This window comes from Gorilla gorilla, chromosome 7, assembly GCF_029281585.2.
Source record: "Gorilla gorilla gorilla isolate KB3781 chromosome 7, NHGRI_mGorGor1-v2.1_pri, whole genome shotgun sequence".
Lineage (NCBI taxonomy): Eukaryota > Metazoa > Chordata > Mammalia > Primates > Hominidae > Gorilla > Gorilla gorilla.
This window is the reverse complement of record NC_073231.2, coordinates 58935773-58951990: the sequence shown is the minus strand read 5'-3', so window position 1 is coordinate 58951990 and position 16218 is coordinate 58935773. Positions and strand designations below refer to the sequence as shown.

Here is a 16218-nt window from a genome sequence, read left to right as displayed (position 1 = left end):
ACCTCTCAGTACTGCCACATTAAGGAGTAAGTTTCAACATGACTTTCAAGGGAGAAAAAAACATCATTCAAACCATAGTGCTTTACTTTCATTTTCATTCAGTTCCATGTATTTTAAAATTTCTTTTGAAGGTTTTTTTTTTTTTTTTGGCCCATCCGTGGGTTATTTAGAACTGTGTTGTGTAGTTTCCAAGTGATCAAAGATTTTCCTCTTATCTATTATTGATTTCTAGTTTGATTCCATTATAAACAGAATAATCTGTATTATTTCACTGGTTTTAAATTTGTTGAGGTTTGTTTTATGACTTAGGTATGCTTTATCTTTGTGTATGTTCTATGTGCACTTGAAAAACAAAGTATATTCTTCTGTTTTGGGGTGAAGTATTTTATAAATATCAATTGACTTCTGCTGATTAATGATGTTGAGTTCTTCTATATCCTTGCTGATTTTCTGTCTAAAAGATTATCAGTTGTTGAGAGAGTGATATTCAAGTCCCCAACAATAATTGTGGATTTGTCTATTTCTTTTTCCAGTTCTACTAGCTTTTGCTTTGCATATGTTGCAGCCTATATATTTATATTTGGAGTGAGTTTCTTATGGACAGCATATATAGCAGATCATGTTTTTTAATTTACTATGCTAATCTCTGTCTTTTAATTGGTATACTTAGATCATTTATATTTAAATTAATTGTTGTTATGTTAGGGCTTAAGTATGCCATTCTAATTTTTTTTTCTATTTGTTCTTTCTGTTCTGCCTTTCTCTATTTTGTCTTTCCTGCCTGCTTCTAGGTTACTTGTACTTCCTTTTCAAATTCTGTTTTTATTTATCTATAGTATTATTAAATATATCTTTTCATGTAGTTTTTTTAGTGATTGTTCCAGGTATTATGTTATGCATTCATAACTTATAGTCTTTTATGTTGTCATTTCACCAGTTCAAGTAAAGTACAGAAAACTTACCATCCCTTTTTCCTCACTAATTTATAATATAATTGTCTTAAATATTTCCTCCCCTACATACATCTTTGAACCACATCAGAGTATCATAATTTTTACTTCAACTATCAAAGACAATTTAGAAAACTCAAGAGGAAAAGAAAAGCCCATAGTACTTACCTATAGTTTTCTTACTGTGTCCTTCCTTCCTGATGATTCGAAAATTCTCTTATCATTTCCTTTCTGTTTGTGGAGAGGTTATTTTATAATTTCCTTCCTGTTTAGGAGAACTGAGCTATGCTTTTAGAATAAATCTACTGGCAACAAATTTGCTTAGTTTTCCTTAACCTGAGAATTTCTTGATTTCTCTTGATTCTTGAAGAGCATTTTTACTAGAATTCTGGGTTGACAGTTCCTTTTTTTCAGTACCTGAAAAATATTTCACGACTTCTTCTGGCTTCCATGGTGTCTAATGAGAAATCTGTTGTTATTTCATTTGTTTTACTCAAGAGTCAAGATATTGTTTTTTTTTCTGTATACCTTCAATATTCTGTCTTGAGCTTTCAAAAATATAATTATGATATGTCTTGGCATCAATTTATTTGAGTTCATACTGTTTGGTATTCTCTCAGCTTCTTGAATCTGTAGGTTTATGTCTCTTTCTGAATTATGGAAGTTTTCAGCCATTATTTTCTTAAGTACTTTTCCAGCCTCAATCTCTCTCCTTCCTTTTAAGGACTCCAATGACACAAATTTTAGATTTTTTTGTTATAGACCCCAAAAAGGAAGGTTTCTTCATTCAGTTAGTCTATTTTCTCTCTGTAGTTCAGGTTAAGTAATTCCTATTTTTTTCTATCTTTCAGTTCACTGATTCTTTCTTCTGTCACTTCTTTTCTGATGTTCAGCCCATCTGCTAAGCTTTTTATTGGACTTTTTAAGTTATTTTTCAGTTTGAAATTTCCAGATGAGCCAGGCACAGTGGCTCATGCCTGTAATCCCAGGAATTTGGGAGGCTGAGGCAAAAGGATCACTTGAGGCCGGGAGTCTGAGACCAGCCTGGGCAACATAGTGAGACCCTCTCTCTCAAAAAAAAAATCCATATGGTTCTTTTTTCTATTTTATATTTATTTGCTATCAATTTCTATTTCTTTTCTAAAACTACTTTTTCATCTGCATCGTACATGTTCATAATTGCTGTTGAAACATTTTTCGTGATGGCTAAATTAAAATCTTTGTCAGATAATGCTAATACCTCTGTCATCTGGTGTTGTCCTCTATTGACTGTCATTTTTTATTTAATTTGAGATCTTTCTGATTCTTGGTATAAAGAGTGATTTTTTAAAATCTGGACATTTCTGTATTATGTCCTGAAACTCTGGATCTAATGTAAACCTTTTGTTTTAGCTGGCTTTTTTTTTTGACACCACTCTGGCAGTGAAAGTGGGGTGTGCTGCCTCATCATTACCAAGTAGAGGTAGAAGTCCATGTTCCTCACTCAGCCTCTGTTGACACCCAAGTAGGGAGGGCCTCCTCATTACTGCTGGGCAGGAGTGGGAGTTCTGGTTCCCCACACGGTCTCCACTGACACTGTGGTGGTAGTGGTTTCATTAACACTGGACAATGATTAAAGTCTTGACTGTCAATTAGTCCCCTTCCAACACCATCAGTGGAGAAAGGGAAGGGATTCTCATTACTGACAGGTGGGGGAGGAAGTCCAGGTTACCCACATGGTCTCCACTGACACTGCCAGTGTGAAATAGGGTCTCATTATTGGCTAGGAAGAATAAAAGTTCTGGCTCTCTACTTGGCCTTCTATAACATTATTCTGGCAGGGATGTTATGCATCTTGTTATAGCCTTGCTAGGGTGAAGATCAGGCTGCCCACTCAGACTTTGGTAGCATGGTTAGGAAGGGACCACAGTTTTTTCCTGTGATGTTTGACTGGCATAGAGCAGCTACTATCTAAATATTGTCTATTTTGCTAGACTGCCTGTTACTAGTCATTTCATTAAAGAGCAGCCTTTTTTTTAGTTGCTTTTTATTTATTTATTTGTTGTCTGCACCAGTTGATTTTTCCAGGTACTGCCTTCTTCTGTCCCAAGTCTTTGATACATAGAGCTAAATAAAAGGAATTCTGGGAAACTCTCTATTGTGTAATTCCTTGATCTCAGAGTCCCTAGCTGATTTGTCTTCTTCTCTCCACCTTTGAAGTCTTCATATGTCTATTTTATACACATTACCCAGGTCTTAGTTGTACTTAGCCAAAGAAATAGGGGAATGTATGACTACTTCATCTTTGCACAAGGAGGAAATTAATAATCATATTTTATGAGAAAATCTTGAAATACACTTGGGACCTTCAGTTACCACTTACATGCAGAACTCCATTGTTGCAGCAGAAGAGTGCCCGTGAGACCCCTCAAGAGGACACCTTTTTGCTAGACCATGGCATTATGCTCTCATCTCAGAGGCTCTATGGGGAGAGTGATGTGTTTTAAATTTGAAAACATAAAACATTAGAAGAAGAGAATGAAGCAGCCTTAAATGGAGTCTAAAAATTGAGTAAAGTTGGGCTGCACCACCTAACTGAGGGTAAACTTACCACAACTCTTCCTTTGCTGTGGCATTTGAGACTATGAATTAAATGGAACTTTGAATCAAATAATAAGTTTTTTAAAAAGCAAAAAACACTTATGCTTATCTAAGGTTTACAGGCTTCATTTTTTTGAGAGGTTGCAACTTTACATAAAATGAAATCACCATAAAATGATATCGCCATAAAATGAAAGCTACTAACCTCAGCAGTGTAGGATGTGAGTAGAGCTGGTTAGAGAAGGCAAGAAAGGGGATAAAAATCACAGAGGGCCCTGGTCACTAAAGTACACTTTAAAGAATATGCCCACTGTTTGTCATGTAGTAGATACTCATAAATATGTGCTGAATTGAAGACGTGCAAGACGTGAACTAATTGTTAAGGCAAGAATTGAATACACTAAACATATCATTATATAGTTGCTGTTTTCAGTTGTCCCCACTGCCCTGAAGACTCTATATTTGTATTTTTCAATGCATTAAGTGAGACATACTGTAGGCCATCAAAAATAGTTATTACATTCAATTAAAAAATGATCACATTTAAAAAGGACAGAAAAAAAGAGAAGTGAAGGTTTGGCAGAGTTTGGGTAATTATTACTGCTATTCACCAATACTTTTGGTCCTTTTCTTACTGGAAACATGGTAGATTTTACTTTCTGATCCCCTGGAAGCCAGGCATGAGTTTGACCTTTAAAATGCGGCAGATGAAGCATGTCACTTTCGGAGCCAGCTTTAAGAGCTTAGGTATGATTCTTCCATGTGGTTTTCCTGGGCTATGTTAAGCAGCACTGCTCCAGATGGAGGAGGCTGCATCTCTGGCTGCAGGCAAATCAAGCAGGGCAGGACATTTAGTGTGAGCAGGAAATTAATCAGGAAAGACAAAAATCAAGCAAGACATTTAATGTTAACAAAGAATCAATCTTTACTGTTTAAAATGATAAAAAAAAGCAGGGGTTATTTGTTACTATAACATTACATAACCTATCCTGAATAACAGAAAATAGTAAGAGTGTGTCTTTGGCAGTAGGATTATAGGGGCTTTTTCTTTTCTTTTTTCTTATCTTCTCGTATTTGGTAATTTTTCAAATAATGTTTTTATCAATTTTTTACTTTTGTAGAATGTATATAGTTTATAATAAGGAAACAAAATTAACTTAAACTGGGGGGCAGACACATTTTTATGATTCAAATATGTTTAAAATTTGAAATGATGTTATATTTTATTGACAAATGTATAAATGTACAGGATTAATGCCATTTTCTTGAACTTAGAGTATGTTGGTGCATGATGCTCTTTAGTCTCCAAGAACACTGAAAGACAAAGTGTTACACTGTCATTGAACCAAGGCCTATGATCTTGAGATACATCTGCTCTAGCCCTTAAGAAATGCTCTTCCAGGAGGGTGGTAGGCCTCTTGGGGTTCTGGGAGACTTTTGTGTGACTGACAACTTCCCTTTTGTCTGCAGTTGGCGGATGTGATCAGGCAAGAGGCAACCAATAATGATGTGTTGACCATGAGACGGGTGTGTTTGCTGATTTTCCCTTCCCTCACCTTCCCCTCTGTACAAAACACACACACACACACACACACACACACACACAGAGAGAGAGAGAGAGAGAGAGAGAGAGAGAGAGAACAGAGAACAGAGAGTAGCATGGCTGGGCTCATTCAAGAACACCCAGAACATCTGCACATTGCCTTTATCCGACAGAAGGCCTTTCATGTGACTTGTATAGGAAGTACCTGAATAAAAGTGATTCTGTTTCTATTCTGGTGCAAGCTCAGAACTTCTAGACACAGTGTTTGTGTTTGTCTGCACATATTCACTGGATGACTTGAGTCAGATCAATGAAAGCCCATGCCTTCAATCTGGCAGAATCATCAACCAGGGATAATATAGAGAGTAATTACAGAGTCTCAGCACTATAATTTTTCTTTCAACCTCCCCTGACACAATCAGAAGATAGTTTTTGATGTCTTTGATGATTGAGGCTTCATAAACTAAAACTAAGAATGTCTAGCTATTTTAAAAGGTTAATATTTTGCAACTTTGCCTACTGTCAAGTATTATTTAGAGTTCCACTTCAGTAACCTAGAACTATATAACACACCATCAATAGAACTAAACCTCTTATTGGTCCCATTAAAAAGATAGTGAAGCCCTGGCTTTATAAATAAATGCTTGTTTCTTATTCTTCTTCTGTCACCCCTCAGAACCACATTTAGTATGTGAAATAATGAATTCTACTTCTAAATAAGAAGTTGAAAGGAGCCAAAAGAAGTGATGATAGTGAATAGCGCTTATTATAAAGGAAACACTTTCGGGAATGGTCTCTTTTTTTAAGGAACCAAAAAACTTTTAGATCCTAAACTATACCTGGAGGAAAAAAGATAACCTTATTAAGAATCTTTACATTTCTTCAATTAGTTTTGGAATAGCAAGTTAGTATAAATGATCTCTCTAGCCCTACACTCGTTCTGTTAAGTTTTTGAAAATAAAAGAAACAAAACAAAACATATATACATATTCTGAAAGCAAAGGCCTTTTACTGATATTGTCCAGTTTAGCCTTCAAAATATTTAGTGCCTTTCTACTCTAAAATGTCTAGGTAGAGGAAAAAATTATTTTTAAAGTTTTTCAAATGGCAACCCTTAAGTGCAGTTTCATGTACTCACACTGGAAACTAGGTCTTGGCATGGAAGATGCCTGGGGGATCCTGTAGACTCAAAGGGTTCTGAAAAAAAGTTAATAACCTTTTTTCCTTGTTACTAAAAAAGACCCGGGTGAGGCATCTCATATACCCGCAGGGAGCAGCTAGCTGCTGAACCATTTCCTCCGCCAGCCAGACTCCCTCGGCTTTCATCTCATCTTGCTAACATTTTACAAAGATGTTTGTGGCAATGAAATTGATAGCAAACTTGACGATTCATACAGCATTTAGAGGTTCCTTCTTTTTTAATTCTATTAACTGAGATGAACCCAATCTGCTGAAGCCATTCATTGGGAGATCTCGGGACCTGGTCTTATAAGACTAGCTCAGACTTTCTGGCCATGGTCCCGTGTTCTGTAGATCTAATTAGCACTGAGAGCAGCTTCCTAGCATCTAAAACATAAGCTGATCTGGATTCTACTGCCCTGATCTGGATTCTAAATTTGGAATCGTTTTTCTTAAATGCTCTTACTTCCTAGTATTTACGAAATAGGTTGATCTGCAGAAAAGGGTGCTCATATTCCCTCAACTAGCGGAATCAGCTAGCCCGTTAATCAACAAGTATCTTTTCCCTAGGATCTACTATGTGCCCCAGGGTGCACTGGAGCTAGTACTGCAATGTGTGAAAAAGTTGTTATAACCTTGTTAGCATTTGGTTGATTCCACAGAGCTCCATCTCCTAAGAGCCTTTGAAACCCTTTTGCAACTACTTCCTACACAGCCAGCACTCACTCACCCAGAAAGTTCAGTTACTGTCATGATTAAGCCGGTGGAGAGGGTGGGAGCGGGAGAGTGGAAATGAGGATAAAGAGAGAGATCTTGTGCTGAGAGCCTGTAAGCCTTCGTTACCTAATGCAATGAAGAATTCAGATTCCCCTCACTCCCCAGGCTGCATGAGCTTCTGTGCCAAGTAGAAGGTCATGTAACTGTGATTTGAAAAAGACAGGCCTGGAACCCATGCACAATTTTAAAGTTATGCATGGAGTCAAAGGGAGAGAAGGGAGACAAGGGGAATAAAGACATCCTTAACAACTAGGAAGTGAGTGTGTTTTCTTCCTCTCCTCATCCTGAAGCTAGAGCTTCTACCAGGCAGGAAAAACAGGTTGTTCTTTGGGGCATTGGTCCTGCTGGTCCAGTCTAACAAGGTGTGCTTACTAATTGGTGTGCATTTCTCTCTTTCTGCCCCAGGACAGCTTTCCTGCCCGCTTTGGAGGAGTCCACTTTGTCAACCAGCCCTGGTACATTCATGCTCTCTACACACTCATCAAGCCATTTCTTAAAGACAAGACCAGGAAACGGGTAATGAAAACAAATGCATCATGTAAATTCCTGGTACAATTATGGTGCTTCTATTTTCTCTCTCCCCTCCTCTCTCCTTTCCCCCCTTTTTCTCTCTTTCTCTCTTTATCTTTCACTGTGGTTTTTCTACAGCCCCTAAACATTTAAGCCTCAGCTGGAGTTTGCAAATGGCCTGGGTTTAATTAATAATTCAGTAGAACTGGGTTATTTTCGGAATCCCAGTGACAAACCAAAAGAAACTTTGAAGGCATGCAAATACCAGATGCCCATGTTACTGTAAATTCTTATGGGAGATACTGGGTCCAGCAGCTTTCCTGTTCATAAAATATTTTAGTAGCTAGCATTTTGTTCTGCAAATGTATTAGTGCTATGAAGAATGATTACAATTTTTCTTCCTCCCATAACTTTGGGTGATAACTGCTAACTGCATCACCTGTAAAGCTGGAAAAGCATTCTTCTTTGGAAATAACACTGCTCTTATGAGGAAGGCTTTTACAGTCTTAATTATATCAATTGATAACGCTTGGGAAGCCAGCTTTTCCCATCAATCAGAGTTGGGCTTTTTCATGGCATTTTGATGAGCTGAGTAACTGAACATTCCTTAACCACTCTGAATCTCAATTTTCTCATTTATAAATTGCGGAATCTAACACCCACATCACAGAGTTGTTGGGGAAATCTAATGAGACAGCTAATGAAAACATGTATCATGATGCAGTTGGTACATCATGAGACTTGGTGACTTTTACTTATCTTTACTATTTAGCTCTCTTTTCTTTTTTTCCCAGTGTTATTAAGGTATAATTGACAACTAAATATTGGATATATTTAAGGTGTTCAATGTGATGTTTTTATATACCTATGCATTGTGAAATGATTACAATCAAGCTATTAACACATCTATCACCTCCTATAGTTATGATTTGTGTGTGTGTGTGTGTGTGTGTGTGTGTGTGTGTGGTGAGAACACTTAAGATCTACTCAGCCAATTTCAAATAAATACAATATTATTACTTATTACAGTATCCATACTGTACATTAGGTCTCCAAAATCTATTCTCATCCTATATAACTGAAACTTTGTCCTCTTTTTCCAATGTCTCTCCATTTCCCCCTACTCTCAGCTCCTGGCAACCACCCTTCTATTCTATACTTCTATGATTTCAACTCATTTAGATTCCACATATAAGTGTGATCATGCAGTATTTATTTTTCTGTGTCTGGCTTATTTTTGTTAATATAATTGTTCTTTAGGTTCATCCACATTGTTGAAAATGACATGATTTCATTCTTCTTTAAGACTGCATAGTATTCCTCTTGGTATATATCCATTTATCTGTTAATGGACACTTAGGTTGTATCCATATCTTGGCTATTATGAATAATGCTACAGTCTTATCTTTGAGACTTTCTATTTTCAGCTACCTCCTGGGTCAGGAACACCACTCCTTATGGGAACCTGGCTAGGGTACTCCTACAACACCTTTTCCTGACACCCAGGGTACCTGACACTAGGGAAAAGCTCTGAGTATTCAGGAGGGACTGATAATGTGAGGGATTCCCCGCCACCTCCCACACTCTGCAGGGTTTCTAACTCCTAGATCTCAGATGCTTCCAGGTCCTTTAGAGAGCATTGCAATGGGGTAGAGCAGGGGTAATTTCCCTGTTCTCAAACAAGTTTGAAACCAGGAATTAGAACTCACTGGGATCAGAAGACAGAAATGTTTTAAAACCCATCTGGGGCTCAGGACAGTGCTAAGAACAGAGAAGTGTTCTAGGACTGTTCTCAACATGGCTTCAGGCTTTCCAGCAACTTATTCTATTCAGGTTGGAGCGAGAGAGAATTCCTCCCACGGTGGACACTTGCTGCCATGCCATAGGTGGGCATTTTTGGAGCTTTGGGCACAGGATAGATTCTAACAGGTAGAGGGTCCAGCCTCCTCCTTCTGCATTCCTCCATTCCACAAGACCCCCAGAAGGGAAGGTCACCTTTAATGGCACTCTTTGTCCTTCAAAAACTGGACATGTTGGGTGGAGGGGTACAAATGTTTTCTCTAAACACCAGGGCTGATATTTCGCTCCAGCATGTTTCATATACAAACCCTCTGAAAAGTTTTATAAAAGCCAGAAAAGTGACTTTCTTCAAAAGAAATAATTCTTATTAAAATTCAGTCATACTCAACTGCAATATCAGAAATTTTGATATTTTGATATACTTTCTGAAGTTCTCCAGTAGTTTTCTGAAGAATTAGCACTTCTTGTCTCCTTCATCTTTAAATGATGTCATTACATCATGAGTTAAAATCAATACAATAGAACAAGGTAGCAAGTGTTTATTATTGAGGTCCTCTATGTAAGTATTTTAAAAATCACATATAGGCTGGGCGCGGTGGGTCATGCCTGTAATCCCAGCACTTTGGGAGGCCGAGGCATGCGGATCACGAGGTCAGGAGATCGAGACCATCCTGGCTAACACGGTGAAACCCCGTCTGTACTAAAAAATACAAAAAAATTAGCTGGGCGTGGTGGCAGGTGCCTGTAATCCCAGCTACTGGGGAGGCTGAGGCAGGAGAACGGCATGAACCCGGGAGGAGGAGCTTGCAGTGAGCCGAGATTGCACCACTGCACTCCAGCCTGGGCGACAGAGCAAGACTCCGTCTCAAAAAAAAAAAAAAAAAAAATACGTATAGATTTTTTTTTTCCCGAGTTGGAGTCTTGTTCTGCTGCCCAGGCTGGAGTGCAGTGGTGTGATCTCAGCCCACTGCAACCTCCGCCTCCTGGGTTCAAGTGATTCTCCTTCTCCAGCCTCCTGAGTAGCTGGGATTACAGGCGTGCGCCACCATGCCCAGCTAATTTTGTATTTTTAGTAGAGACAGGGTTTCAACATGTTGGCCAGGCTGGTCTCGAACTCCTGACCTCAGGTGATCTGCCTGCCTCAGCCTCTCAAAGTGCTGGGATTACAGGCACAAGCCACTGAACCTGGCCCACGTTTATATTTCATCATGGTTATACTGTATGTATATGTGCATGCATGTGTGTATACCTGATGATCCTATACTTGGGTGCACCTTATGTGTTACACATAATTACTTCATGCCTGCAACATGAAGAAGTGTGGGAACTGACATCAGTACATGGATGCACTTTAAGTCACCTTTCAGAGTCAACTCCTAAATTGTAGTCAGTGCTAATTATCTATTCATGGCTCATCCACTTTGTGGATTTGTCTGGAAATAATTGTAACTTGGAGGTGTGCCTTCTCTCCTGCTTGACCAGTTTTTATCACTATGTATTGTATGTTTAGAAGATGCAAACTTGTTTGGACTTTAGTCCCCAATCCAGACAAAAATGGAAAATTGCAGCAAAAATATCTCACGATAACTTCTCAGGCTGTGGTTTTTGATTCCATTAAATAAGAATTGATTTTCTTCTACCTTGTGCCCACATCACCCTAGGAGCTAAGAAGCATTTTAAAGGAGTAAGAAAACACCAACTTTTTCTCTAGATATTTTCCCCCGTGGGGAAACAAGACGTAAATGAACATATCAGAAAAACAAACAAACAAACAAACAAAAACAGAAGTCGGCAGTCAGCAGATACTGAAGAATTAATTGGAGGGTGGTTGGAAAGAAGCAGAATAGGCAGTTATCACCAGGGCAAATTAGGAAGAAGCTGCAACTTTGTCTAGGCCAGGGAAGGGGGGAAGGACCTGGAGGACTGGGTGAGAGCACACAGATGGGAGAGCAGAGCAGTCTGGAGATCCAGCAATAGCTGGGGTTTCAGGTGGTCTGCACCATCACTCCTTTTACCAGCAGGGATAATTAGGAGATGACTGTATGTGTAAATTTGGCCCACAGCCAAATAATGCTCAATCTGTTCATAAACTTCATTTTTAATGACTATTAATTCAGCCCCTTTTCTAAGCAATAAATTAACATTTTATGAAGACTAAGCTACAGTCACAAAATCAATGCCTCTTTAAACACTGTGATCACCAGCAGTGCATCCAATTTGTCATTGCTAAATTGTGTATTAGATGAAATCTTTGGTCGTATGTTTTGGATTTTGTATTGCTAATTACTTTTTTTTTTCTTTACAGATTTTCCTGCATGGAAACAATTTAAACAGCCTTCACCAGCTAATACACCCTGAATTTTTGCCCTCTGAATTTGGAGGAACTCTTCCTCCTTATGACATGGGAACTTGGGCCCGGACGTTACTCGGTCCCGACTACAGCGATGAAAATGACTATACTCACACATCCTATAATGCAATGCACGTGAAGCATACGTCCTCGAATCTGGAGAGAGAATGCTCACCCAAGCTGATGAAAAGGTAAGGCCTGGGTTATCAGAGCCTCCCCAGTCAGAGGTCAATGGAATTTTTTATTTGGACCTATTGTGAATTATTAATTAAAGACCTTTATGGGCAGAGAACTTGAATAAAATAAATTGCAATGCATTCTCAGCTGATTTCACTAAAACTGAAAACAAATGGGGCTTGGCTGGCCCAGCACTATAGTTGTCCCCATTGTGTCAAAGGAATAGTTAAAGGCTAGGACTTCACTCATGCCACAATTATAGCCCTGGTCTTCAGGGAGTTTGTTAATACACACAGAATAAAATGTTGGACCTTTGAGATACACTAGATGGAAAAACAACTTGCTAAAAAATGTTCCTATCATTCATTTATTTGGAACCATTTATTGAGCATTTACTTGGCTGCAGCACTGATTAGGGACAAGAGGTACAAATGAGAATAAGATGTCAAAAGAACAGAGAAGTATGCCTCAGGGAATCTTCCAAGTAAGACTTTTGCAGCATATTTATAAAGCAGGTGACATTCAGTCTGAGCTCTGGAGACCAGCAACCCAGGCTTGGGAAATGGCATATAGCAATCCAAGCAGAGGGGACAGACTGAGGCATGTAGGCATTAGAGTGATGGAATAATCTAGTGTGGTAAAAAGGCGTGCAAGGGTGGGAGATGGGACTGGACATGAAATAAAGCTCCAAAAATAGTTGGATCCAGGTGGTGAAGACCATTGCATACTATAGTCAATGGAGTGCCATAAAAGAGAGATTAAAAAGATTGATAAGTGAGTATTTTCTCATTATAAAAATTAAAACCTGATTTTTAAAATTTTATTTTATTTTTCCATAAGTTATTGGGGTACAGGTGGTATTCAGTTACATGGGTGAGCTCTTTAGTGGTGATTTGTGAGATCCTGGTGCACCCATCACCCGAGCAGTATACACTGCACCATATGTGTTGTCTTTTATCCCTCACCCCCCTCCTACTCTTCCCCCCAAGTCCCCAAAGTCCATTGTATTCTTACATCTTTGCATCCTCATAGCTTAGCTCACATATCGGTGAGAGCATAAGATGTGAAACCTGATTTTTTAAGACTAAAATCCCCTTCAGCCACTATTCTCAATCTCAGTCTCAATCCCATTTCCTCCCAAATGGTAACCACTGTAGAGGTGGGCCTTTGTCATTCTGTTTTCCATACATCACATGCATCTATACACACCCATAAAAAACATCTAATATTGTGTAATTTCTAGGGCTGCTGTAATAAATTACTACAGACTGGGTGGTTTAAACAACAGAAATTTATTTTCTTACAGTTCTGAAGGTTGGAAGGGCAAGATCAAGGTGTTGGCAAGGCTGGTTTCTCCTGAGGCCTCTCTCCTTGGCTTGCACATGGCTGCCTTCTCCATGCGTCCTTACACGGTTTTCCTTCTGTGTGTGTCTGCCTCTATCCTAACCTCCTTTTCTTATAAGGACACCAGTCGTATTGAATTATGACCCACCCATAGAATCTCGTTTTACCTTAATTGCTTCTTTAAAAGTCCTATATCCAAATATAGTCATATTCTGAGGTACTTCAACATATGAACTTGGGGATGAGGAAGACTTCAGCCCATAGCATATTGTTATGAAACGTTTTTCCACGTCAGTATATTTAGACATATGAAGAGGCTTGAAAATATTTGTGGAAAAATAAGATTAAAGATAAAAATTCAAAATATAAACTTATATAGCTCAAGGACATCAGTTCATATATGTGTGTGTATATATTAAGTATATATACAAACACCTTATTTTTCAGCCTAAGTTCCATCAAGTTCAAGACACTTTTGTGAGTGACAATACCAGCCATTTAGTTTATCCCTAAATAACTGAGGGTCCTAGGAACTTAGCCATGTCAATGTGGTCTTTTTTACATTAGATGAACAGAAATGGACGCCCTTGAAATATTACTAAGATTAGAAAACAAAAAGAAGTCAGAAGGAGCCAAATCAGGACTGAAAGGTAGTTGCCTAATAATTTCCTATTGAAACTCTCATAAAATTGCCCATGTTTGATGAGAGAAGTGAGCAGGAACATTGTCATGGTGCAGAAGGACTCTCTGGGAAAGATTTCCCAGGAATTTTTCAGCTAAAGCTTTGGCTAACTTTCTCAAAACACTCTCATGATAAGCAGATATTGTTGTTCTTTGGCCCTTCAGAAAGTCAGCAAGCAAAATGCTTGGACCAGCCCAAAAAACTGTTGCCAAGACCTTTGCTCTTGACTGGCCCACTTTTGCTTTGACTAGAGCATTGCCACCTCTTGGTAACCATTGCTTTGCCTGTGCTTTGATTTCAGGATCGCACTGGTAAAACCGTTTCATCTCCTATTACAATTCTTCAAAGAAATGCTTCAGAATCTTGATCCCACATGTTTAAAATTTCCATTGAAAGTTCTGCTCTTGTCTGTTCCTGATTTGAGCACAATGGTTTTGGCACCCAAGTGGAAAGTTTGCTCAACTTTAATTTTTCAGTCAGAATTGTGTAAGCTGAACCAGTTGAGGTGTCTGTGGTGTTGGCTATTGTTTGTGCTGTTAGTGGTTGGTCCATGAACAAGATAAATTAGGGCATGAACAAGACAAATTTTTTCCTGGCAAATTGATGTAAAATTGACATGAATTGATGTCCACAACTGAGGGCTTCACCATCAACATTGTCTTGTCCCTTCCTAAAATGAGTTATCCAATTGGAAACTGCTGATTTCTTTGGGGTATTGTCCCCATTAGCTTTTTGTAAAGCATCAGTGATTTCACAATGTTTTTACTCAACCTTCACCATAAATTTGATGTTTGTTCTTGCTTCAATTTTAGCAGAACTCATGTTGCTCTGATAGAGGTTCTTGTCAAACCTGATGTTTCTGATGTCTTATCTTCTTAGTGCCTCAAACTAGATTGTGTTCAGACATGCTATAACAAGTTAGCACAAGTTTATTTTGGTACAAAAATTTTTTGAACTCCATGCATAATTTTTTATAATACGCATTTTCCATGAACTTTGTGAAGACCCCTCGTAGACCATGTGTTTAATACTGCATGCCATTTTAGAACATGGATATACCACAGTTTATCCATCTCCTCATTGCTTTGCATTTGGGTTTTTGAGGTTTTCCTTTTCTAAACAAGATTCAATAAATGTCTTTGGTATACCTCCTTCATTTTCTTAGGAAGGTTCCTCTGAGTAGACTCAGAACCCTGTAGTTGGTGGGTATGTGCCTTTAAAGTTTTAGTTCACACTGTTCTAAAGCCCTCCAAATGACACCAATTGATACTCCCAGCTGTCTATGAGAACCTTCTTCTCCATACCCTGGAAAAATGCTTGATATGACCAGACTTTAATTTTAATGATAATCCTGTGATGGGAAAACGCTGTGTCATTTTGTTTCCATCTTTATTTCCTCCACATGTATAGTTAAGCAGATAAATGACATAATAAGATCTGGGTTTTATAAGGATCATGGGATTAGCGAGGGAATGGTTTGTGCATCAGAGACTAAAAGCCACTAGAAGGCTGATGCAGAGATTTAGTTGGGAAGATGAGAGCCAGAACTAATGCCAAATCAGAGGAAAACTGGCTCTATCCTACAGATGTTTGGCTATGGAAAAGGAGGAGTAACACTCACGAGGGTTGGGCTCAACTTCTTCCAAAGTCCTGTTAATGTGGATATTTTGACCTCCTCCCATGAATCTTGAATGTTCTAGAATGGCATCCAGAATGGTGAATCCTTTCCAAGAAGTTTTCAATTTACTTTGTCCAGATCCATCAGACAAATCACTATCTATGGTAGCTATAGTCTTATGAAATGTTTTTGTTTGTTTGTTTGTTTGTTTTGTTTTGTTTTTTTGAGACTGGAGTCTTGCTCTGTCACCCAGGCTGGAGCGCAATGGCATGATCTCATCTCACTGCAACCTCTGCCTCCCACATTCAAGCAATTCTCATGCCTCAGCCTCCTGAGCTGAAATGTATTTCTTAAGTAATAAGATGTGAAAGTCATGGACTGCAGAATGGATGTTGTGTTGGGCATGAAAACAACCTTCACCTCCTTGTACATATCCACCAGAGCTCTTGGGTAACCAGGAGCACTGTCAATAAGCACTAATATTTTGAAAGGGATCTTTTTTTCTGAGCAGTAAGTCTCGTCAGTAGACTTAAAATACTCTGTAAACCGTGCTATAAACAGATATACTGTCATTCAAGCTTCATTGTTCTATTTATAGTGCACAGGGAGAGTAGATTTAACGTAATTCTTAAGGGTCCTAGGATGTTTAGAATGGTAAATGAGCATTGGCTTCAACCTATAGTCACCAGCTGCATTAGCCCCTAACAA

General features: G+C 38.6%; 1 protein-coding gene across 1 annotated transcript in view; it reads left to right on the top strand.

The window, feature by feature from the left end:
• Nucleotides 1-16218, top strand: part of CLVS1 (clavesin 1) — a 216372-nt gene that overhangs the window by 159687 nt on the left and 40467 nt on the right. Inside the window, exons 4-5 of the mRNA XM_004047086.4 lie at nucleotides 7435-7545; nucleotides 11645-11880. Of these exons, the coding sequence (XP_004047134.2) occupies nucleotides 7435-7545; nucleotides 11645-11880 (347 nt within the window). The remainder of the gene's footprint in view (nucleotides 1-7434; nucleotides 7546-11644; nucleotides 11881-16218) is intronic.